Raw genomic sequence first — 26,754 nt, 5'->3', positions numbered from 1 at the left:
AGTGACATGGATGGTTGGAAGGAGACACTTGCACAATGTCCACAGTGCTGTTCCATGTATTCTCTAGTCTCCTTTCCTCTGTGTGCCTCTCATTGTCACACTCTGGGATGTTACTGCCGTGACTGTGACTGGGGCCAGTTACTTGAGAAACCCCCTTCCCTTCTCCCCCCCCCCCCACCCGCCGGCAAGCATAGCAGGAGGGCTGGGAAGGAGGAAAGCTATGAAGACCTGCTGCTACCTGAAACAGCTCTACTTTTGATATGCAGGCCTTCCAATTGCCTCACTCAGAGACAATCTTTTTGGCCTTTGTCTCGTGAGTCTTATGGTTTTCTCTTTCCTAGACTTCAAATGGTAGAAGAAGACAAGTGTTTAAATGTATAGTCAAATGAACAGGGTTCTTTTTAGGGTCTTGACCCTTCAATAGGCTTCATCTGGCATCCCTAATCTCCAGGAGGATGTCTCAGGGTGGTCCTCTTTGTAAGATTTGGCATTCTCTCACCCTGGAAAGGGAGTATTACCGAACAGAGGTCCAAGAAAGGGCAATATTTGGCTCACCCAGGGATGCCAAAAAAAAAAAAAACCTGTTAAAGAACAGATATACTGGGGGTCTGGACTCCAGAGGATGGTATATTAATATTGTCTGGACCCCCCTACTGGGTCCAATCCTCCATTGCCAATTGGAAAGACATCTCTCAATACCAGATATTTGTGAAAAAGAAACAAAATGTTTATTTAATGCTATTCAGGCCTAATGCCTTCATTAAAATATCAAAGTCCTTTAGGGTATACACCTACTCACACACACACACACACACACACACACACACACACAGCACTCCCTTCTCCCCGTCCTAACTCTGGGTGCAGTAAATCAGGAAAAGAGCACACATCTGTGTTTCCAGGCCGCTGGTACTATCAGCTGTGTTGACGTCCAGGCAGGATCTCCAATTAATCCAAAGTCATGTGGCACCTTCCACTGGAAAGAGTTCTTTGTACCCATTTTTCCAGTCAAAGTCTCTCCTGCTTCCCAGGCCACGTGGCCAAGGGGAACATCCCAAAGCCACGTGGGCCTCTTCTACCAAAGCTGCAGGGGTCCACACTCCACCAACAGTGCATGTCTTTCTTCTTCACCTGGCCGCAGGGATCTCCATTCTGGCGAAGCTCTGTGGTTTTCCCTTTCACCTGGGAAAGAAGGGGCCTGCACTCTGCCCCGAAAACTGCACGGCTCTCCCTTTCACCTCGCCAAGGGGGGGTCCTCACTCTGCCCAAAACCGCATGGCTCTCTCATCAATGGCTGCAGGGGGCAACATTCTTCCGAAACCGTGTGGCTCTCTCCCCAGTGGTTGCTGTGTCTGGGTTTAATCCCCACGCCAATCTTCCTCTGTACCCCTATTTCCGACTCTTCCCATGATCAGTTATACCTGCTACTATTTCTGTATTGTTACAAGTTTACTGGGCTGCCATCATTAGTCTGGGCAGGAATGGCCCCATGTTTTAGAGCCAATCTTCTCCAAGCTCCCATGCAGGTGCTGTAACTCGGGGGACCTGCCCCCAGTTACATCTTGGGGGGAAAAGACTTCATCCTCCTAGCTCCAAGCCTGGCCACAGCCATTTAACATATCCAAGTGATCCGCCAAAGACTACAGATATGTTAAATGACCATGCCATGGATTAGATGCAAGGCTGTGGCTATACAAAACAGCCCTGCATGTTCCTGGTCCATGTGTCCCTTCCCCCAACTCACACCTGTGGGGGAAGGGGTGAGGACATCGTATATGTCTTTCCAATATTCCTATACACTTTGAGTTCTGAACACCATTCCAAATCCTTTTTTTATTTGCCCTCCCCCCTCCCTTGGCTGCACCTTATATCAGGAGGGGTAGAGTTATTTCTTCTACTCAGCTCACTTGGTTGTTGGAAGGGGACTTTTTTTTTTTTGTTATTGTTCAGGCCATCTAGAGATAAAAATTCTTTTGGTCTTAATCCCAAATTCTGTGTGTTAGATAGCAGCTAGGAATGAATGGCCAGAGGGGAAATAAAGGCAGGGCCTTCATCATTACAATCTAACAAAGAAGTTAATACTGGAGGCTAGAAACAAAAGGAAGACATGTCTCCTCAATTAACCCAGGAGTCCTGAGCTTGGTTTGATAAGGTTGCTGGGTGTCCCCCACATTGTAAACAACATAGCACAGGAGGAGGGGAGAGTCCCTGAGACTGTGCTGTGAAAAGGGGGCTTCTGTAACAGTCTTGCTAAGACTGTCTGGTGTTCTGAACATCACAAGCAGGAATAGCACAGGAGAAAGGGAAGGTAGTCCTTGAAATTCTATGCTAGGAAAGGGAGCCTCTGTTAACAATTTCATTAACTGAGACAAAAGGCCTTTACTACCTGAGAAAGACTTGGTAGCTATACATTAAACCCAAGATTTAGAAGGAGGGGAAGGAGGAGTACCTCTAGAAGCCAGCTGAGGTATATAACCCCCAACCCCCAATAGTCAGGTTACTTGGATTAGCTGAGTGCCTACTTATAGCTTTTGCTCAAGTGTATAAATAAACTTGCTACTTTGTTTCCACTATACGTCTCTTGCTTTAATTTGTGTCTTGCAAGCAAGACAAGAACCAAGCTTGGGGGAGGGAGTCTCTTGACTGGGGTCTCTCTCTTTCTCTCCCCATCTGTAACACCTGTAAAGATAATTAGGTTAGCCCAACATGGGATGAGTGCTCACTGTTGGTCTAATCTACTAGTTTCTAGGATCCCACACCTTGATTAGTTGATGTGTGAATTGGGTCATTTGTTCCCGGACTGGACAGTTCTCAGTGAGTGCTGCTTTGCTTGAACTCATGTTTAAGTGTCTATAATTATATTTATAATAACTTACAGTTTATCTTTTTCTCTTTGGGCCCTTTCCCTCTCTTCACGTGACTGTCTCCAATGAGTATAGTTAACTGGGATAAGGTATGAGGGTGGTGAGAAACCACACTGCTCTTACGAAAAGCTAGCCAATGTAGCTGGATAACGTCAGCACTCAACCAAACATGAAAATTATAACATCCCGTATTTTTTAAAACAGATTTCTTTCATCAAAACTATGACTCTAACCAATGACTTAAAAAAACATGGAGGCGCCACTAGGCACCTAGCACTTTCACAGCAAGTCAGTGGCTGGTCCTGACGTCGGGGACTTTTAAGGCCCCAGCACTGGGAGCAACCAGTGCAGCCCACAGCTGTGGCCGTTGGCGCCGGAACTTTGAAGGCCTGGCGGCGGTGGTCCGGGGAAGACCCGATAACCGCGCCGGGAACTCTTAGGCCAGAGCACTGGCAGTCTCCACTGCCCGGAAGAAGTGGGGCATTGTGGGAAGGGCCCGCGGTTTCGGCGGGTTCCGTTAAAATGGCGTCCTTGTCTCCCGCGGTTCCTGCGGGGCCTTAGCGTTTTAGGGACGCAGAGCCCGCGGGGCGAGCATAGGGAGCGGAGCGCAGCAGGGCCTCCTGAGCGCTCTTGGGCTCGAGGCAGGTGGGCTCGGGCCGGCGGCCCCGCGGAGCCCCCGCAGGCAATTGCGGGAGAGGATGGCGACACCCGACCAGAAGTCCCCGAACGTCCTGCTGCAGAACCTGTGCTGCCGGATTCTGGGCAAGAGCGAAGGTAGCGGGGCTGGAACGGGCGGCTCGCGGTCTGCGGCGCGTCCTGGAGGCCGCTCCCTGCGAGTGCAGGTCGGGGCCGTCCGAGGGACTTGCGGGGCGGGGGCAGGGCGGCCCTCAGCCCCCGCAGGTGGATTGTAGTGGAACGGCGAGGAGCGCGGCGCTAGTGGGTTGTTGCAGCCTCCGGGCCGGAGGGAAAGACGGAGCCTCGCGTGGGCTGAGTCACCACTCCTCCCGCGCTTGATTCCGAGAGTGAAGCCTGGAGCGACGTCAGCTGTCGAACGCGTCCACCTTCTCTTAAGTCACAGGACAGGACAGGACGCTTTTATTTGGGTGGAGAGAGCGGTAGACTAGTCCTTAGTCACACGTCTGTGACATCGCTTAATGACACTGCGGAGGGGGATGTCAGGTGGTGGCGAGCCACTTCATTTTCACTTTTTCAATTCGAGTGTGATACAAAGTGGGTGTTTACGACATTTACCTGCCATATTTTTCTACTACAGTGGGCTGTGGGTTGGATTTAATATAAAGCTATTTCTGGGGGGTTCACACAGCGAATACTGCTACCCAAACCCAATTCTGTACAGTATGTAAAGTCATTCTGTGGTCGTGATACTGGAAAAAAATGGCATAGGTGTGGCGTTTCTTGATATTTGCTTTGGCAGGGGAGTGGGGTGTGAGGATGCACCATGCATTCCTGGATGCACCAGGAATTTTGTGGGTAATCGTTGCAACTAGGTTACTTATTCTTTAAGCACCGTAATGTGGAAAAGAAATTGTGCTGTTTTTGCTGGCAGACTTTACGCAAAATTACATTTAAAATGTTGGGACTGTATTTTGACCTTTTCATGATTCATGCCAATTAATGTACATAAACTTACTTGATGTTCAGTGATAATCTTAGGGGCAAAAGGTGAAATCTTTTTGTCAGTGTATTAAATGATGCTGACTTCACACAGTCCTAGCTACATTATATGAAGTTTCACTCTGCCAAGAAATCTTTGGGCACCCCCACCCGCAGGTGCTCTGCTAGGTGCTGGTGATGCAGAGCTATACAGACAAGTCATTCCTCTTACATTCTAGTGGAGAAGACCTGAAAAAGTAGCAAGATGTATAGTGTTAATTAATGATAAATACTGTGATAAAAAATAAAGTAGGGCAAATGGATGTTGAGGAAAGAGGTGAGGGAAAGCCTCTAAGGAGATACTTAAACATAGACCTGAATGGAGGGAGGGAGGGCCCTGTGACCACCTGGGGTGGTTTCTGGGTAGAGGGTGCAGTGGCCTTGTGATGGTGCCGAACCTGTGATGTGGTCTCCAGTGTTTGTCTCTGGCTCCTCTGTTTGTGCATCTCTAGTTACTTATCTGACTTGATGTTCCTAATCATGGAAGAGATCAGAGAGCTAAGATTGTTGGTTATGACACACTCACTTTAACATCAGCGTTTTCATTGTACCAGTGGGTCTTAAATTTTCCTCCAAGGATAAACCACACGTTCCTGTTGTCACAACTGGTCTTTGAAGACCACTCATGAGGTAGCATGATGTTTCTCGATTTAAAACAATTTTTAGTTTGAGACTTCTTTTGGTTGGCTTAGTTTCATCCCTTCAAGGAGGTTGAAACACGCATCTTTAGCAAAGTGCTGCACTGTCCTGTCTCCATTTAGAATTGTGTCTAAGTTAAGAATAAGTAGGTTTTCTATGAGACCCTGAAGGGATCCTCTCTGAATAAAATAAAATCTATTAAAGATGGTGCTCTCTCTTCTGTGTTGTGGACAGCAAGGATTGCCAAAATAATCATTATGTTCATAATTACAAAAATGCTATTAATGAAGAATTTATAAGTATTTATTTTTAAAGATATTATTTATTTATCTTTAGAGAGGAAGGGAAGGAGAGGAGAGAAACATCAATGTATGGTTGCCTCTCATAAGTCCCCTGCTGGGAACCGGCCTGCAACCCAGGCATGTGCCCTGACTGGGAATCAAACGCGATCGTGTGGTTCTCAGGCCCGCGCTCAATCCACTGAGCTACACCAGCCAGAGCCAAGAATTTATACGTATTTAATAGCTTGCCTTATTCTATATTAATTTGTTCTACCTTACAAAAGGAACAGTATTAATTACTAACTTTATAATTTTGACATTTAAGTTGCTCTTCTCTTCATTAGTGGGTATTTTACCTGAAAACTAAGTAGAACATTTGATTACTTCATTTTTTAAAGACACGGCACAGCTAGTCCTATGCTTTTGTAATATATTGCTTTTTTAATACTATAAAATTGAGGCATAATAGACACTTGTTACTTTTAATGTGAATTTCATGTGAGTCAGTTTTTCATAAAATATTAAAAATTATTTTTAACAGTTGGTTTCAAGGGACTTTCAGAAACAAAGCACTTACCTATAATGATGTGTAGCATTTTTATAGCCAGTGGTTGTATAACCATTATTTCCTACCTTTCCCATCTTATAACAGCTGGGAATTTGCTTGAAACACATTAACTACCAACCAGAGACAGAAAAGGTCTCGCTTCATCTCCCTACCCCTCTCTTGCTACACATTTTACTTATTAAGTCTTTGGTAGTCATTATTTCTGTTTTTGGAAACAATGTGCTTGATGTTAGAGTGTTTCAACTCTGTCAGAGGCAACACTCCTTTTCGTACTCCAGTACTTTGTATTCTCTTTTTAACTAGGAGAAAAAAGAAATGAAGTATTTTTTATTAGATAAGTATTTCAACATGAATGCTTAGAAGTGTGACTGTGGTACACTACATACTGAAGTCAGATGTCTGCCCTAATCTGTAATGAGTGTACTGTGAGCCCCAGTGCAGACAGATGGAGAAATGATGTCTTGGTGATTCATAGACCACAAGTAGTGCTGCTGTTGGTTTCATGATTTTCCACAGTGGTGAAAAGCTAATGATGAAGCTCCAAATAAAATAGAGTCTTCTCTTGATTAAATGCCTGGGAAAGTCAGTGCACTTTAAGTATATATTAAAAATATATTAAATGTATATTAAAATGTTTTCTAAATGTCTATTAACATGTATATGGAAATTTCAGAGTTTTAGGCTTTCTTTGAAAGTTGTACTTAATGAGTTTATTATTGTTATTTTTAAGTGTGTTTATATTTAAAAGTGGTCTTGGTTTAAATTACCAGTGTAGTAAATATGTTTTTTAAAGATTTTATTAATTTATTTTCAGAGAGGGGAAGGGAGAAAGAGAGGGCAAGAAACATCAATGTGTGGTTGCCTCTCACACGCCCCCTACTGGGGACCTGGCCTGCAACCCACTCATGTGCCCTGATTGGGAATTGAACTGGTGACCCTTTGGTTTGTAGGCCAGCACTCAATCCACTGAGCCACACCAGCCAGGGCCAATACAGTAAACATTGATAAATATAACTCACAAAAATAAATTAAAACTTTTAGGGGTCTTCATCTTAAGAATGTAAAGGGACTCCGAGACCAGAAAGTTTGAGGACCACGAACTAACAAGTTGTTTTTATTTTGTTTTTGTTTTAGAGCAGTGATTTTCAACCAGTGTGCTGCAAGAATTTTTAAAACATGCAGTACCTGACTACTAGGGGCACTGACCTGTTTTTCCCTTAGATGGTCAAATAAAAAGAATGAAAACAGCCAATGCAACAGTAGCCATCTAGTGTGAATGAATAAAAATTATACCTGTTTTTTGGTCAGATTGGCAAAAAATGTATTTTTTGGTGTGCTGCAGAATTTTGGTAATCAGTTTATATATGTACCATGAAACGAGAAAGGTTGAAAATTGCTCTTTTAGAGCATTGCTTTTTGACCAGAGCTGTGCATCAGAATCACCTGTGATCACACGAGGAACTGATAATATTGCCTGTGGTGGGAACTGGAGATGAGACAGTAGTTGAGGGAGGAAAACTTTTTTTACTGTATCTAATGTTACACCTTTGGGTTTTGAATTCTCTAAAAGTGATGCTTATTCAGTCTAATGGATCTCATCTCCTGTAGATCTCTGTTGAAGCTTGGCATCTGAAACATTAAATACAGAGTCAGTCCTTCTGTCCTGCATTTAGAGTGGGAAATTGCTGGTGTAGGTGCTGGACAGAGCACTTATGGTTTACTGGTTTGTCTCTGCACCTCACTGTCCCTCCTGTCCTGTCCTTTAGACAGATACTATCATGTACAGACAAGGCATTGCATAGAGGAGACGCAGGGTGGCAAAACAGTTACTGTCTTAGTGAACAGTTTAATCCCCCCCTTTCTGAATCCCTAGAAAATAGACAACTGAATGGTTTTCATGTTTACTTGAGCTGTGCTTATTTTTGTGCAAGTTCAGTTGTCTTCTTTTACCTGGATGTCTGTATAAATAACCCTTTTGGGACACAAAAGGCAACTGTCTTTCATTTAAAAACTCTCATGCCCACATCTAAAGGTTCTTGGGAGCCTTCACATTCCGGGTTGAGATCCTGCAGTTCCACTGCCTTGCTTGCCCTGGTTTTGCACCTCTAGTTTCTTGCAGCCAGGGTTCTTTCTGATCAGATGTGTTGATTTGTGCCCTACTTGTAGTCTGTAGGATGAAGACCAAATTATTTTGCTTAAAGTTAAAAGTGGTGGATGCTTTGTTGAGTTGTGGTTTTCATGGCTGTGGTAAGTAGCATACATTTAAACAACATTTTCAGTTTAGTAATATAAAATTAACATTTATTGAGTATATACTATATGCCAGACACTGTGCTTACACTGTAAAGGTAGTGTGTGTAATTCTCAAATGACTCTGGGAGGTTGGGATAATTATTATTAACCTCATTTTACTGATGAGGAAACAGACTTGGAGTAATTACCGGTAAGTAGTTTGCTCACTGTCACCCTGGTAGTGAATTGCAGGGCCAAGATGGAACCCAGGTCTCTAATTCCAGAGCCTGTTATCTTGAATTAACTCATTCCTACCCTTCTGTGTAGAATCTGACAGCTTACTTCTCTTTGTGCTGAGTAGAGGTGGGCGAGTCATAGTCCTACCCATGGGGTGGCCTCTCTCTACCAGTTTGTTTTTACAGTGTTTGTATCAGCAGTACAAACTCTGCTCTGTGGTACTTGTCACACAGTGTATCTTTGGATTCATTGGTGTTCAGTTCTTAAAGAAATATTTGCAGAAGCTTGGCAGAGGAGTTTACCTACCCCCTTTTCCAGGCTGCTAATAATTGCCTACCCCTTACACATACCCAGAGAAGATTGGAGGTAAAAATAAACACATGCCTTAGGTGCTTCTTGTCAAAAAGCATCAAATACTCTAATTTCTAGTCGTGGATTAAGCCAGATCATCAGTCTGGACCCCCTCATCTGGAGCTCTTTTTGAAATGACTTTGGCTTTTATGATTTGGATTTTAGAATTCAGTGGCATTGGCATCCTTTGTGGAGTAGTGTACTAAGAAAAGGAGCCCAGTGAATTTTAATTTTGTGTCCCTTTCATCTGTTTCTTTGACCTTTCATAAGGCAGGCTCCTACCTACCTTAAAGTTCACTTCCTTAAAGTTTTGCTTCATGAAACCTATTTCATGAAGTCTTCTGTTATTTGCTGCCATGATGTCCTGCTTGTTTTCTTACTTGCTCTTAGTACAGTATAATTATCTTGTGTATTGATGTATTTATTTGTCCCCCTCCCCCTTTTTTGTATTCTTGCTAGGGCCACCTTGTTGACCCCTATTTCTGTTTTTTTCTTGAGGCCTATGTGTTTGGCATATAGTAGGTGCTTAGAAATTATTCATTGAATTACTGATGAGTTTAGTTATATTTAAAAACAATGCTATGTGGGTATTATTAAACTAGAAATTCATAGTTGATATTGTTTAATATTTCACATTTCAATCTTTGATGGTAGGTTCACTAAACAAAGAATAATTTCCCCTGCTATTTTCTTTAATAGTTTCAATTTTGTGTGTCTACCTTTAAAACATAGGACAGGTAAATTTGGTTTAAGAGATAGTGGGTGGCTGATGGGCTAGGCGCTAGCTTCAGACCATCCTAAATCTGCTCAAACAAGCAACAGCTGGGACCAGCCTCTGTACCTCTCTCTGAATGGCCCTGGGCTCAGCACTAGCAGCAGCCATCTGCAGATAGCTTTAACAGGGGTGTCCAATCTGTGGTCTGTGGGCCACATGCGTCCTGGGATGGCTCTGAATGCAGCTCAACATAAAATTGTAAATTTAGTTAAAATATAATGAGATTACATGTTGCTGTGTATTTAATGTGTGGTCCAAGACCATTCTTCTTCCAGTGTGGCCCAGAGACGCCAAAAGGTTAGACACCCCTACTAGAGGTTACACTGAGGGACCCCAGATAGAGAACACAGGTGGAGGCTGACCTTGGTCTGCACCACTTGAGAAACCCAGAACCTGCGCACCCAGTGAACAGTTATAGACCATGTTGGAGCACCACCCAACCACCTCTACAAGCCATGGAGGGAGCTGGTTACTGGCCAGGGGTCATAGCCAGTATACAAGCTGTCTGGACTGGGTAAATCCCTCCCATTGACCTGCTGACAGCAAGCAAGACTTACCTACAAGAGGAGAGAGTACTCAGCCCACACCAAGGGAGCAACTTGAGTATGCATCTTGGGAAATGGGCAGGCTATGCCATGGGATCCTATAGGACACCTACTGTATTAGGCCATGCTACCAAGACATGGAGTCAGAGCAGTTCTACCTAATATATAGAAACAAACACAGAGAGGCTGCAAACAAGGAGACAAAGAAATATTGCCCAAATGAAAGAACAAATAAAAACTCCAGTAAAAGAACTAAACAGTAAAGATAAGCAATCTATCAGATGCAGAGTTCAAAACGCTGGTTGTGAGGATGCTCAAGGAACTTGGTACTTCAACAGCATAAAAAAGACCCAGGCAGAAATGAAGAATATACTAACTGAAATCAAGAACAATTTACAGGGAATGTACAGCAGAGTGGATGAAACCAAGAATCATATCAGTGATTTGGAACATAAGGAAGAAAAAGATGTCCTATCAGTACAGCAACTAGAAGAAAGAATCCAAAAACTTGAGGATAGTATAAGTAGCCTCTAGGACAAGTTCAAGCATTATAACATTTGCATCATAGGGGTGCCAGAAGGAGAAGAGAAAGAGCAAGAAATTGGAAACCTATTTGAAAAAATAATAAAAGAAAACTTACCTAATTTGGTGAAGGAAATAGACATACAAGCCTAGGAAGCACAGAGAGTCCCAAACAAGATGGATATAAAGAGGACCACACCAAGACACATCATAATTATAATGCCAAAAGTTAAAGAGAGAATCTTAAGAGCATCAAGAGAAAAGCAGATAATTACTACCTACAAAGGAGTACCGTAAGACTGTGAGCTGACTTCTCAAAAGAAACTTTTGAGAAAGTTTGAGGCTAGAAGGGATTGGCAAGAAGTATTCAAAGTGGTGAAAAGCAAGGACCAACAACTTAGATTACTCTGTCCAGCAAAGCTATCATTTAGATTCAAAGGGCAGATATAGTCCTTTCCAGACAAGGTAAAGCTAAAGGAGTTCATTATCACCAAACCATAATTTTATGAAATGTTAAAGGAACTTACCTAAGAAAAAGATAAAAACTATGAATATTAAAATGAAAAGAAATACATAACTATCAACAATTGAATCTAAAAAACAAACTAAGCAAACAAACAGAACAGAATCATAGATGTGAGAACATTGGAAGAGTGGCCAATTCATAGGGGGCCTGCGGGAGTGGAGGAAAAGGTGAAGGGATTAAGAAGTACAAGTAGGTAGTTACAGAACAGCAGGGGGGTGTTAAGGGCAAGTATAGGAAATGGAGTAGCCAAAGAACTTATAGGCGTGGCCCATGGCCGTGAACATAGGAGTGATTGCTGGAGGGAGTGAAGGGTACTGGGTGGAGGGGGCAAAGAAGGGAGAATTGGGACACCTGTAATAGCATAATCAATTAAAAACTAAATTTAAAAAAGCCTAAACAAAGAAATAGTGGGTGGTTTTTCATATATTTTATAATCAGTAAGAAAGATAGACTGAAAATTTTGTTGGCAAGCAGATAGGGAAATTGGAGTTTGGCTGAAGAGGTAGAAATACCAAAGGTGTAGATAAAATGCAGAGACAGAGGATGAGGAGAGTGTTTCTGATACTGAAAAGTTTTGAACTTTTGGTTGAAGAAAATTCATAGTTATGAAAGTTTTGGAGTAAGGATTTTTGTTTGAGGTATTTGAATATGTTGTTAATGAACCTTTCTTTGTAAAATTCAGATCATGGTAGTCTAAAAATAATTTTAACTGGAATAGTTATATAGCTAGCCCTTTAAATGGGTAATTTTCAATGGTACTTTTAATATGTATAAAACTAATATATACCCAATGTGTAAAAGTAAAAGGAAGAAAATAAATATTACCCCAAATCCTGTGACTCCACAGAACCATTCTTTCTGCTCTCCTTCCACCTATGTATGTATTCATTAAGTCTCGAACACTTTCCTGTTGATACCGTGGTATTTATGAAAGACTGTGCGTATGTGTGCATTCTTGTGAGCAGTTGTGTCTTCTGAAACTAGGAAGGCATTTTGAGGAGCTGACATTTAAACACAGCCAGATGAAGTGATGGAGTGAGTCCTGGAAAGAGGTAGGAGAAGAGTGTGTCAGGGTTCTGAGCAGGAGTTGAGCCTGGCATGCTCAAGGAATGGCAAGATTGCAAAGTGTGGCATGGCTGGGAGAGGCAGGAGGTGGATCTGGTGAAGCAGTGAGGGACCAGTTCAGGTAGGCTGTCCTCAGGAGTTTGGGTTTCATTATGACTGTGATGGGAGGGTTTGAGTAGAGCTATGATACTATGTATTATTTATGTCTTAAAAAGATTACTTTGCTGTGTGGATAATTGACTCTCAGGGGACAAAGGTAGAAGCAGCGTGATCAGCTACTTAGGAGAGTTATTGCAATCGGATAGTAGCTGTGTAATGATCATGTTTGGTATATACTTTTAGAAGTAGACTCAACAGGATTTACTGATCAGAATAATTGCTTAACAGTCTGAAAATGACTTTATTTTCCTTATTTTCCTTAGAAAAAGGAAAATACTTTTGAATCATCAAAAGTAGAAATTTTGATTTGAAGTTGTTTTCCTCTATCCTCTCTGAAGGTATTCCTTCATTACTGACGAGAAGTCTGGTGTTAGTCTAATTATTACTGTTTTAGGCAGCTTTTAGGATTTCCTCTTTGTCTTTTACTTTATGAGATTTTGCTACATATGAACTTTGCTTTTATGCTCTGAAATTTTGTCTGAGTTTGATTTGTAAAAGTTCATATGAATTAACACTTGGTGATCGTCAATTGAATGAAGACTGTCAACTCATCGAAAAATTTTGCTAGGAATTCTGTTGTCTTTTGTTGTGTGGGATTTCTCAGTTTGCATTTAATTTTCCTTTAACAGCTCTATTCTGCTATCAGCCTATTTTTAAAATTTGTGTTAGCTCTTTAAAAAACTTTATAATTATTTCCTTTGTACTGCTACGTTGCCTTTGGCAGCAATTATCTGTTTAGTTCCTATATTTGCCTGTTCCAGAGTGTCATATAAATGGAATCATATAGATTGCAATTTTCTGAGACTGGCTTTTCTTACTTGGCCTATTTGAGATTCATTGATGGTGTTGTGTATATCAATAGTTCATTCCTTTAATTGCAGAATGGCGTTCGTTGTATGAATGTACTGGAGTTGTTTATTCATTCACACAATGAAGGGCATTTGAGATGTTTCCAATTTTTAGCATTTATAGATAACACTGCTATAGACACATATACAGATTTTTATGTGACCGTAGTCTTTATTTCTCTAGAATGAGCACAAGTGTGATCACCAGGTCATTTAGTAAGTGTGTTTAACCTTTAATGACACTGCCAAAGTGCTCCCGAGTGGGTGTACCAGTTCTGTTTTCATGTGAAAGAGTCCGGGGCTGCACGTGAGTTCTCCCCAGCACTGGGTGGGAGTAGTGTATTTTCATTCCAGTCATTCTAATAGGTGAGAACTGGTATCTCATTTGGTTTTTAATTTGCATTTCCGTAATGACTAATGACATTGAGTATCGTTTCATGTGCTTCTTTGTCATTTATCTTCTTGGTGAATTGCCTGTTTAAAACTTGCTTATGTCTTACTGAGTTTTACCACCCCCGCACTGCCTGCTTATTGAGTGTTGAGAGTTCTTTGAATATCTGGATTCAGTTCTTATATTGGGTATGTGTTTCACAAACATACTTTCTCAGTATTTTCGTCTCTTAACAATGTTGTTTGCAGAGCAAAAGCCTTAAATCTTGGATGAAGTCCAATTTATCATTTGTTAAAAATAGGAATTGATTTTGGTGTATTATGTAAGAACTCTTTGTCTAACCCAAAGTCACAAAGATTTCTTCCATTTTTTCTGCTAAGAGTAGCATATGGTTTTATATTTTACAGTTACTATCTTCTGTTCAAGTTAATTTTCATATGGTGTGTGGTATAGGATGAAATTCTTTTTTGAGTTTACCAAACAAAGCATTTTTTAAAAACATTTAAATTGCTTTTACCTTTAAGACTAAAGGTTTTAAATCAGAATATTGATACCTTGGTTGCAGACCAGTTAAATCATGATTTGTAAAAGATGGGGGTTTTAGAATCGGTGTACAGGGTCCAGCAGAAGTAACGCCTGCTTGAGTTTGGTAGGGTGAGTGGTATGGGTATAATAATTTACAGTTTTAATTGGAACGTTTCACCTAACATGTCATGGTGTGCTTGAGTGTGATGTGTTTATTTTACAGAATTACATGCTTATGATTTTGTAACGAAATAGGGATGGTATTTGTGCTGGACCTCATACACACATATACATATATATGATTTTATTTGTTTTTAATGAGAGAGGAAGGGAGGGAGAGAGGGAGAGAAACATTGATCTGTTGCCTCCTGCACACCTCCTACTGGGCACCTGGCCTGCAGTCTAGGCACGTGCCCTAACTGGGAATAAAACTCGTGACCGCCTTTTGGTTTGCAGACTGGCACTCAACCCACTGAGCCACACCAGCCAGTACACTTCTTAAAAATAAACTTTTAATTTTACAATTTTAGATGTACAGAAAAATTGCAACAATAATAAAGAGTTCCTGTATACCCCACAACTTTTCCCCCAGTATAAGCATTTTACTTGAGTATAATTACTACAATAGTGATACACTAATACTAACTTTGTACTTTGTTTAGATTACTTCATTTATTAAATGTTCCTTCATTATCATAGGGTTCCATCCAGGGTATTGTATTACTGTTAGCTTTCACATCTTCTTGGGCTTCTGTGGCTCTGACAGCTTTTCAGACTTAACCAGTTATTACTATTTTATTTGATTGCTTCGACAGTTGTGAGGATTAAAATTCAGATATTTTGTATAATATTTCAATTGGGATTTGTTTGATGTTTTTCTCATGGTTAGACTTGTGTTATGTGTTTCGGAGGAAGATCCCAGAGGTAAAGTGCCTTTCTCATCGTATTGTATCCAGGGTACACATTGTCAGGGAGGCTGTCTCCGTGGATCTTGACCTTGATCACCTGGTTGAGGTGGGTTTGTCAGGGTACTCTACTGTACAGCACAGTTAAGGAGTGGGTGTTATGTTTTATGCACCTCCTTGAGGGAGCAGTAGCTACAAAAATGTTTTAGCCTTTATTTTTTTTCTAAATTTCTGTGGAATCATTGGTAATCATCCTCTCATTCCTAGATTTGTGTCTTTTCTTATTCACAAATTTATTTTATCAATTCTATTCATTTTTTTAGTGACCAACTTTTGGCTTCATCTTTTTTTTCATATGTTTGTTTTAAATTTCATTGATTTTTGCTCTTTTATTATGTGCTGATGCTTACTTTGAATTTAATTTGCTTTTCTTTTTCTAGATTTTATTGTATAAGCTGATATTATTGATTTGAGACCCATTTTCCTTCTTTAATAAATGCATTTATACTATAAAGTTTCCTCTAAACACTACTTTAACTGTATCCCACACATCTTAATGTCTTGTATTTTTATTTTCATTCAGTTCAAGATATTTTCCAGTTTTCTTTGAGACTTTGTCTGGCAAGTGTATTATGTAATAGTGTGTTAATTGACTTTGAAATATTTGAGGATTTTTTAGGTATCATTCTGTTAATGATTTTTAATTTAATTCTTCTGTTGATAGAGAACATACTTTGAATAAGTTCAGTTATTTTATATTTAATAAGGCTTCTTTTGTGAACCCCCAAGTGCAGTTTGTCCCGAGACATGTTCCGTGTGCATTGAGAAGAAAGTGCGCTCTTTTCTCGATGGATGGAGTGCTCTGTAACTTGGGGGTAGTAGGTGGTGGTGTTGGAGTCTGTGTGCTGGCTCACTCTCTCTTCGCTTTTTTTCTGACCACGAGAAAGACGCTCTTTGAGTGGAGCCCGTGGGATGGGACTGTCTAGGGTTTTAGTTTTATTACTGGTTTTCGTTTGGGGTAGGGTTCAGATTCACACTGTGGGGCGGTTGTGCACTGGGGTGCTACATTCAGCTAGTAATTCCTGGGTGTGGGAATTTTCACTCCCAGTGTCAGGGAAGGAGGGCTGGGTCCTTAATGTTCAGGCATCTACTTTTACTTCGTATCCTTTGCTGTTCTGGTGTTCCATCCAGACCCTGTTTTTCTTGCTTTGGTACGGCAGTCAGCAGTTGTCTGGTTGTGTGGGATGGGATAGAGGACTAGGAGTTTGTTTTCCATCTGGACTTTTAGCCGGTCCTCATCCTTCTGCCCTGCTTCATCCAGGTTTTCCGAGGTACTGAGTTCCCTTTCTGGAGCCTCCTGGGCCTCTGTGTGTCTTCTTGGCCTTTGTATACCCCGACCCCCAGACCCCTTACCTCAGTAGGCATGGAGCTCCGTGTTTTCCTGTCCTCCTGAGTCAGTTCTCAACAGTCCGTTTGTTTTCCAGTTTCTCACATTTTTTTGGCTTCTCTTTTGCATTTTTTCTGCCTTGTTTTCTTTGCCCTTATTTATTTATGACAAAAAAATTTTGATTCTAATTTAGCGGGTTTTATGGAGAAAGTGTATACAAACATCTGGTTTAAGCCATCATCTTTATCTAGAAATGCAAACACAGTTTATAAATTAATTGTCCATTTGATTGTTCCACAACTCACTTCTGGTTTTTTGTTGGTTTGTTGACTTGAACCTTGGAGCTTCTCAGAGGTTGTCTTTGAGCAGGCTTACTTCTCTCGTGTATCCTATTTCTTACTGTGGCTTTAACTGTACCTTTTTAAAAAAATGATTATCAATTCAATTTTTTTATCTCAGGACTTTTCAGATTATCTGGGCTGTTGCTGCCTTCCTTTTTATTTTATAGAACTGTTATTTCATTTATTTATTCATTCATTTTGTTTTGATTTCTTTTTTTAAATATTTTATTTATTTATCTTTAGAGAGGAAGGGAAGGAGAGAAGGAGTGAAATATCAGTGTATGGTTGCCTCTTGTGAGTCCTCTGCTGGGAACTGGCCTGCAACCCAAGCATGTGCCCTGACTGGGAATCGAACCTTGATCGTGTGGTTCACAGGCCCACACTCAATCCACTGAGCTACACCAGCCAGAGCTTGTTTTGATTTCTTAAAAGCTTTTTCATCCTCTCAGTTAAAACCTTGGGAAGGTGGGAGGTAGAGAGATGTGTGTGCCAAGTCTACTGTCTTGAACCAGAAGCTTCAGGTAATCAAAAGGGACTGAGGATAATTTGTGCTCTTTTGTTTACCTTTCAGCTGATGTAGCCCAGCAGTTCCAGTACGCCGTGCGAGTTATTGGCAGCAACTTTGCCCCAACTGTTGAAAGAGATGAATTTCTAGTAGCTGAAAAAATCAAGAAAGAACGTATGTATTTTTCCTAAATGTTGTCACGTGTTGGATTCTTAAACTTCTCAAAACTTAAGAATACATACACACACACACACACAGGGCGGGGCAAAAGTAGGTTTATGGTTTTGAGTGTGTGAAACACAGAGTTTATTTTTGTATTATTACTCATTAATTGTATTATTTTCTGTATGAACTACCCTCTATGTAGTTCCTGAGGTACTATTATATAAATATGTAATTATGTTAAAATAAGGACAATTTAATTCTGTCTTTTGTTAGAACATAGTGCAAGAGAACATAGTACATAATTTGGTATGAGTGTGAGGAATATAAAAGGACTTAATATAACTTCCTGCTTATCTTGTGATTTGCAGTATTTAATATTAGCACCTTTTGACCAGATAATATAGAACACTTACTATCTTAGCAGTAAACAACTCTTAGTCCAATAATTGCTTCTATTAATTGTCAGCATCCAAACTTAATAGTACTTTAGAACTTACTATGTGAACATTTTAATTCTGAGATGATACTGAAAGCTTTCTTAAACATTGTTACCTTACAGAAGAAAGCTTTTCATTTTCTAGTATCTGGTTACTGGTGCATTCTGTGTAAGGTGGAGCTCTACCTTCGTTCTGTACTGTGGAGTGTCTGAGGGAGGGAGGCTGTGAGCATGGGGACCTGCATGTATGAGAACCGCTCTTGTCTGGCTGGAGAGTTGTTTCCTCTGGTGGCCAGTTCCCCCTTCTCAGTTTTCTGGACTATATGAGCCCAGCTCTAGCTGCCTGAAACGCCACCTTGCCTTCAAGGTCACTCAGTGGTCTTCCTGCTGGGGCCTTGCTGTTAAACTGTGCAAATGAAATGGGGTTTGACTTACTTCTAAGTGTGCTGGAAAACAGGTAATGACACCTTCTGGGAGATCTGTTCTTAATGGCACAGTTTCCTACCCCAGCTGTTGCATTATTAACTGCACTTGACTAGTGCTCTGTGTGGATGTCTTCTTTCAGAGCTCTGTAACTGAGATGGTGAGATAGCTCGTTGTAGAGTTCAGGCTGTGGCATGTGAGTAAATGGATCTGGCTGTGGCTACATCTGTATGTTCAGAGCTTGATGAGCAATGCAAGTCTGAAATGAGGATGCTGCTGACATGAGTCAGATCTTGGTGTTACTTAGTGTGTATGACTTACTTAAGGTAGAGGGGAAAAATGCAGAATTTCTCTCCCTATTAACTTATAAGAACTTAAATAAGTTCTTCTCTCTAAGAACTTTCTTGTCTATAAAACCAAATGTAAGAACACTATTCTTGAACCCTGGTGATTATTACACTTAAGATTATTTTTACACTTTATTTTATATTTTCGATTATTATTGAGAACCACACCTAGTGGGTACTATATTAACAGACCGTTCCCTTTACAGATGTACATTTCCAGGCTTTGTGGTCTAAATTCAGAGTTAAATAACTGGCAGCTACATTGTTGCAGTGAATACTGCAAGGAAGTCTTGGAATTTCTTTTTTTCAAGAACACAACTGTCACCACGTACAGTCATTTTCCTGTATGTCTTCTGTGTTTTTGAAATAAGTCTTGCTGTATATTGATGCAGTTTGCTGCTTCCGCCTATTCCCACCAGGTGTTCGCAGCTTCTGTTCGGTACCCTTGCCATTAAACCCCCAGCTCTGCTGTGAACCAGCTGTAGTTTGTAGCGTTATTGATGGCTCTCTTGTATAGTGGTCACCATTGATCTGTCATTTTTAAATATTTCTTAGACATAATTTTTATAGTTGAACATTTTTGAAATTTGATTAGTTTTTGTTAGTTGTGTTATGGTTGAGTTGGTAGATTAGTTGAGTTATATGATCGAAACTATCATGTACGATAAAATTAAACACCTTTTAGTTTCCTAATTTTTCACATTGATAAGTGGGGCAATTGTAACTAAAAATTTCTTTTGCTGTGTTTAATAATCTCTTAGATGGAACTTTTGGGGGTAAATATTCTGTACTCATTTTTATTGGTATTATTTACTATTATTTTGTTGTCCTGTGACAAGAAATACCTATGAATTAGTGTAGTCTCATTCTACAGAAGGAACATCACTGAATTTTATGGTTGTGTTTCTTTGGAGTATTTTTATGTAAACTTTAAAAGATAATAAGGTATATGAAATTTCAATTGCATTATTGTTGAATGCATTTTGTAAGAATACATTTTAAAGATAGATTTACCTTTTGGCGTAGGAAGACATGAAAGTGCAGATGTGATTAGGGTGATAGGACCTACTGTGGTTCATGTAGTCAGTACATGACGCCAGCTCCGTTTCCTAGCTGACGAATATGAAAAAGTGTGGATGTCGAGTCAGTCATTGCCTTTCTACAAGGGAATTTGAACATTTAAAGCTAAACGAGGTTGGCTGATGAAATTTTAAGAAAGTAGTCCTACTAAATTGGGATAATTAAACACGAAGGTTCTTTGGAGGCTACTGAGCTGTAAGCTAGATTTTAAAAATGGTGCCTTTTCTCATGGGTTTAGCAGGGTTTCTTTGAGAGGCACCTTGCACAGACAGTGTGTGCAGCATTGCAGATGTGGGCGAGTGGGGCGTCTTCCCTCAGGGGCCCGAGTCCTGTGTGGGGTCTTCATGGAGTGGAGTAGAGCATGGGCCTCTTGTTTGTAATTGGGGCTTTCAGGATATTGTGTGGTGGAAAGCCTGTGAAGGTGTTTGCTAATGGAATGAATTAGTGGGTAAAAATTAGCTAATGAACTTTTGGTTATTTCGAAACATAATTAACTGTTAAGTTTGCTGCTGTATGTGTTAACAGAAATACTTATAGAGTGTATAGTTTTAAGTCAAACTATTATAAATGCTATACTGTTTTGTTATGTCCTTTGAATTTAGGATTCCAAAGATATTTTTACTTCATATTTCTCCCTCTAGATAGCCATTATTGACTAGTTAAACTAGTGGTAGTTTTCCTCACAGGACTGTTTATTGATATTTGTCAATAGAATCTAAAAACTCATCGTTTCTATTACTGTAGCTAATTTTTACATAAACTGTTTGATTCCAGCCTAAAATTGCCCATGTTTTACAAATATCAAAGAGATGATATGAATTGACCAAATTCACAAAGCTGAAATGTCACTTACTTTGTAGCTCTTTTGATTCTTAAGCTCAGGATTCTTTCTAGACTTCAGAGTTGTCAGTTTCTATAGGTGAAATAATGTCATAAATATGAATTTTGGTGTATGTGAGTAACACGCTTACTTTCCTTTCTAACTTACAGTTACTCGACAAAGAAGAGAAGCTGATGCTGCATTGTTTTCAGAACTTCACAGAAAACTTCATTCACAGGTATCATACAGGTGTTCTGAAAGCTGTTCCAGTATCAATGCTGTGAAGCTATGAGAGGGATGTGGGAACATTGGAACTTTTCTCTCGTATCATTAAACTTTCCTGTATTGAGTAATGGCTTGTAGTTGTAGATAGAGTTGCTTTTGAAAAGATTTTCAGTGCTAGAAGTAAGTTTTAACTGGATTTAATGCTAAATTGCTTATAAAGATGAAAGAAACTACATTGGAAAAATAATTGTACTTATGTACACAATAAGTATATATTACAGGGGCCTTAATTCTTTTACTGGGAGGAAGCACAAGCAGAAGCTCATCTTGTTGATACACTTTATTGTTTATCAGGTCCTAATTTGTACTGTTACAGTGCCTATTTTAAAAAGTGATTTTGAACTTTTTGTGGTTGGATGCTGATACTTGCTCACAGTGGTTTTCTAACCTATTTTTATAAAAGTCTCTGCCAGCCTATACACCAATAAATTAATTGAATCTTAGGGTGAGATTTTTGTGATTCTGACTATAAAGGATCTTAGTTCATCTAGATGCCTCTTTCCATCCTTTTACAGAGAAGAAAGTAAAATATAGAGAAGTTTAATACTTTGCTCAACAAATATTAGGTTAATGTCACAACAATGAGAGTCTTTGAGTTGTGCCCAAAGCTGCTAGTAATTTACTCATTATTTTTCTGCTCTTCCTTTTCATTTGTAACAGTAAGCTTAAATTTGTTTGCTGACCATTTTGATTTCTTAATTCAACTTGATTCACTTGGATGCACTTTTTAAGTTTGCTTTTTCTTCTTTGCTAATACTTACCTAGTAGGCCCTGCCTGCCTCATTACCTCTCATTTCCGCATCCCTGTGCAGTTCACACACCTCAGCACACAGTCCCTCTACCAGACTCTTTTCAGCAGACTGATCCTGTTTAATACCTGTTCTTCTATGTTAAAAGAAAAAAAGCTGACACCACCTGTAAATATGTTGTTTGCTGACTTTTTGTGCATAGTGTTGTTCATTTTTACAATTTTGTTTACTTTCTACCCCTTGTACATCTTTGATTTTCTCAAACAACTGAGGATTCTTGCTGCACAGGTAGAATGTCTGCCCTCTTCCCCATGCTTGCAGGGCATTTTTGCACAGATGCTCCTTAGGAAACACTCACAGGGGCTGCTTGCAGCTGAGCATCCCCCAGCTGGAAGCTCAGATGAGAGCGTACTTTTAAAATTTCCTACCTCTAGGAGTCCATTCATACCCACCCTTATACAACCTGTTTCCTTTGGTGTTCTCCCTTTTGGTGAATGGTGATAATACCATTCATCTATTGCCAAAGACTAGTAGATATCATCATGACTATACCTCTCCACCCAAATTTGGTCTGTCCCCAAGTCTTACTGATTGTTCTTCTTACATAGGCCCCTCATCTGTCCCTGTGGAGTTACACAGACCTGGTTTGAATCCTGGCCTACAGCTTTCATTCAGTTATTTAAGTTTCAGCTCTGCTTCACTCAGTTATGGAATGAAGAGAATAAACCTTGTGTCTCAGTGTGGTTGTGATGATTATGGGATATGAGGCCCCCCTTCCCTGGGCAGCAAGCCTTCTTTATTTTAGTTTTTTGATTTAAAAATATATTTTATTGATTATGCTATTACAATTGTCCCAGTTTTTCCTCTGTTGCCCCCCTCCACTTGGCACCGCCCCCCTCAATCCCCACACCATTGTTTATGCCCATGGGTCATGTGTATAAGTTCTTAGGCTACTTTATTTCCTGTACTGTACTTTACGTCCCCATGGCTACTTTGTAACTATGTGTTTGTACTTTTCAATCTCCTTACTCTTTACCCTTTCCCCCATGTTCCCCTCTGACAACCATCAAAACCCTTTCTGTATCCACGATTCTCTCTTCTTCTTGTTTGTATGGTTTATTTTTTAGATTCAATTGTTGATATATATATATATATATATATATATATACACACACACACACATATATATATATTGCTATTTTATTTATACATTGGATCTTCTCTTTCTTAAATAAATTCCTTTAATATTATACATAATGATGGTTTGGTGATGATGAACTCCTTTAGTTTGTTTTTTTGTCTTACAAGTTATTTATTTGCCCTTTCATTCTAAATGATGTCTTTGTTGGGTGGAGCAGTCTTGGCTGTAGGTCTCTGCTTTTCATGACTCTGAATATTTCTTGTCAGTCCCTTCTAGCCTGTAACATTTCTTTTGAGGAATCAGCTGAAAGTCTTATGGGAACTCGCTTGTAGGTAACTAACTGCTTTTCTGTTGCTGCTTTTAAGATTTTTTCTTTATCTTTAACCTTTGGCATTTTAATTATGATGTGTCTTGGTGTGGGCCTCTCTGCATCCATCTTGTTTGGGACTCTCTGTGCTTCCTGGACTTGCATTCCCATTTCCTTCACCAAATTAGGGAACTTTTTTCCATTATTTTTTCAAGTAGAGTTCTGATTTCTTGCTCTTTCTCTCTTCCTTCTGATACCCCTATTATGTGAATGTTGGAACACCTCAAGTTGTCCCTGAGGCTGCTTACATTATCCTTGTTTTTTTTTTTTTATTCTTCTTGATGTTCTGATTGTTTGTTTTTTGCTTCCTTATGTTCCAAATAATTGATTTGATTCTTGGCTGTATCCACTCTACTGTTGTTTCTCTGTAAATTGTTCTTTATTTCAGTGAGTGTGTCCTTCATTTCTGACTGGACCTTTTTTATGCTGTTGAGGTCCTCACTAAGTTCCTTGAGCATCCTTGTATAACCAGTGTTTTGAACTCTGCATCTGATAAATTGTTTATCTTCATTTTGCTTAGTTCTTTTTCTAGGTTTTGATTTGTTCTTTCATTTGGAGAACAAATGTCTCTTTGTCTCCTCGTTTTGGCAGCCTCCCTGTGTTTATTTCAGTGTACCATATTTTGCTGTGTATAATGTGCTCCCCTGCATAATGAGCACCCATGTTTTTGGTCCAAACTTTTAGGAAAATCTTCTGTTTTAATTTTTAAAATCAATTTTTTATTGAATTATATTTAGAAACAAAATTGATTATCGTATTTCAGGGTATTATTTTGCATGTTGATATTGTTATTGCTTTCTAGAATTATGCTTTAACACATAAGCATACATAAAAGAATTGAACATATTTACAAAGATACAGAATTAGCAGTATACTTGTATTGTGCACATCCTTCCCTCAAAAATTTGGGCGAGAAAGTGCACATTATACACGGCAATATATGGTATTATGTAGAGCTGCTGTGACTCCCTATTGTGGTAGCATGGCCTAATGCAAGTAGGTGTCCTGTAGGGTCCAGTGGCACAGCCCCGCCTTGTCATCCAACCTGGGTACTTGAGGTGTGCCCTTCGTGTGGACTGAATACATCCTCCTTTCTAGTTGAGCCTTGATTGCTGTTGACAGGTCAATGGGAGGGATATACCCAGGCCAGTCAGCTACAAGAACTACTGACCATCTGTGGAGGATAAGCTGTGCAGGGGCAGGGTGGTGGTACTCTGACTGTCTACTGGGTGTGCGGGCTCTGGGGTTTCCCCAGGTGGTGCAAGCCAAGGTCAGCCCCCACCTGTGTTGTTCCTGGGCCACCCTGCATGAGCTGTGAAGCAATCTGAGATGGCTGTTAATTGTGCCAGTCTTAGAGATTCCCAGGCAAAGCCAAGCTGTGAATCTAGGCTGGCTGCTACTAGTACTTGGCCTGGGGTGACTTAGCAAGAGGTATGGGGGTCACTGAGGCTGTTGTTTGTTTGATAGGATTTAGGAAGTTGTGAAGCATGAGGCAGGACCAGCCATTCATATGGAAAAGTCACTGGTAACAGCTTGGGTGGGCCCAGTCAGTTGGGTGGGATGGAATCTCTGGGGATCTCCAGGGCAGGGCAAACAGTGTTAGCCAACAGATGGAATCTTCGATGTGGCACCTGCCTGCCAGCTCTGTGGTTCTGTGGCTCTGTGGCTCTGTGAGGGGATGGTTCTGACAAGGGACAATGGCTTCTGCCCACCTTTATGCCTGGGAGAAAGCCGTCCTCAGCTCTTGCCTTGATGCCAGACGCTTGTTCCTCCCTCTTTGCCACTGGTACCTTTCAAGCTGTTAGTCTGGTGCTGGAGCTCAGAGGCAGTGAGTCTGAGTAAATGAGTCCATTTGTGAGTTCTTTAAGAGGAACTGCTTGGGGCTCCAGCAGTTTTTTCCACTGACTCAATCTTTACTTATTTTTCCAGCCAGAAGTTACAGGGACTTTCCTTCCTGGCACTGGAACCCTGGGCTGTGGGCCCAGGGTGTGAGGCGGAACTCCTCGCTCCTGAGATATGCCTCCCAAACTTTTATTCACCTCATGTGGATGTAGGACCAGCTCTTTGTGCATTTTCATCTCTCCTACTAGTCTGGATGGATGTAGTTTCTTTAATTCTGTAGTTGTCGGATTCCATTCAAGTAGATTTGTGATGGTTCTAAGTGATGGATGTTTCATATTTTAGTTGTAATTTTGATGTGGTTGTATGAGGAGGCGAGCTGTGCTTACCTATGCCACCATCTTGACTAGAAGTCTCCTGACTCTGCAGGCTTCTTCTAAATGGCAGCTGCTGGTGACTGACAGTCCTCTGATGCTTAAGGCAGGGGCATCAAACTCATTTTCACCAGGGCCCACATCAGCCTCGCTGTTGCCTTCAAAGGGCCGAAATAATTTTAGGACTCTATAAATGTAATTACTCCTTAACTGTTAAGGAGTTGAAATTACATTTGACCCTTTGAAGACAATGGCCAGGCTGATGTGGGCCCTGGTGAAAATGAGTTTGACACCCCTGGCTTAAGGAAATGGGATTGGTACAGAGCGATTCTTTGACTATAGTTAGCTCCAGAGGCCCAGCTTACAGGGGGTTTTCAAGGTTGCCTTAGTAGATACTCAAGCTCTGAATCCCAGCTCGGCCTATGGTCATTTCCCATCCAGATGGCTGTAGTGCCCTAAGTAGGGCCTGTGTGTCTTGCTTTATCTCCTCTGTAGTCCATCCTTCATGGAACTATCAGCGAGTGAGTCTGTTCACTTCCCTGTAAAGAATCCTTCCCTGGTTGCTTGTTGCCTTTAGCTTAAAATCTATTTTTTTGGTACAGCACACAAGGACCTCTTTGATCTGATGCTTCATTCAAATTTCAGTTTCTATTTTCATGTCTAGCTTCAGCCATACTTACCTTTCTCAGTTCCTTGGAAAGACCACGCCTATCCCCCTCTCTGCCTTTGTATCACCATCTTCCTAGGAGACTCATGTCTCTAGAAGCCCTTTCCTGAGCCTGGAGCACTTGAGTAATCCTTCCATGTCTGAAGTGTAATTTATCATACAGAAATAATTTGCCCACTTGTCTTCTTACTGCTGGACTGAGGAGTCCATCAGAACTGGGCCTCTCCTGGGGACTTTGTTGTTTATGCTAAATTCAGTATAAATCAATTTTTTAAAAAATACTTATTTTTAAAGAGAGGGGAAGGGAGGGAGAAAGAGAGGGAGAGAAATAATCTATGTGCAAGATTGATTGCCTATCACCGGGAACCTGGACTGCAACCCAGGCATGTACTCTGACTGGGAATCAATCTGGTGACCTTTTGGTTTGTAGGCCGGAGCTCAATCCATTGAGCCGCACCGGCCAGTCATAGATCACTTTTTTTAAGTTAGACAATATTAAATACTTGTGATGAGCTTATTCTTTAGAGGAATTTCCAAGGAATATTTACATTATATAGTTAAGAACTTGTATAATGTAAGTAACTGTACCATAATTTGTTTTGTAAATAAAGATATCAATATATTCTGTCTTCTGCATCCAAAAGGTAAGGCTATATGAATAGAGTAGAATGCTCTATAAATCCTGTTTAATTGTATCACAGGTTGGCTGCTGTTCATGGTT

The 26,754-nt window shown here is 40.5% G+C and overlaps 1 protein-coding gene across 1 annotated transcript in view; it reads left to right on the top strand.

The window, feature by feature from the left end:
• The first annotated feature begins 3,350 nt into the window (after positions 1-3,350).
• TUBGCP3 (tubulin gamma complex component 3) overlaps positions 3,351-26,754 on the top strand; it is an 89,991-nt gene continuing 66,587 nt past the window's right edge. Inside the window, exons 1-3 of the mRNA XM_037042042.1 lie at positions 3,351-3,638; positions 17,407-17,514; positions 20,782-20,849. Of these exons, the coding sequence (XP_036897937.1) occupies positions 3,563-3,638; positions 17,407-17,514; positions 20,782-20,849 (252 nt within the window). The 5' untranslated portion in view covers positions 3,351-3,562. The remainder of the gene's footprint in view (positions 3,639-17,406; positions 17,515-20,781; positions 20,850-26,754) is intronic.

The sequence above is a fragment of the Sturnira hondurensis genome, unplaced genomic scaffold (assembly GCF_014824575.4).
Source record: "Sturnira hondurensis isolate 20B ecotype Veracruz unplaced genomic scaffold, ASM1482457v3 Scaffold0003681, whole genome shotgun sequence".
Taxonomy (NCBI): Eukaryota; Metazoa; Chordata; class Mammalia; order Chiroptera; family Phyllostomidae; genus Sturnira; species Sturnira hondurensis.
The sequence above is the reverse complement of the archived record's forward strand: the minus strand, read 5'-3'. Positions and strand labels throughout refer to the sequence as shown.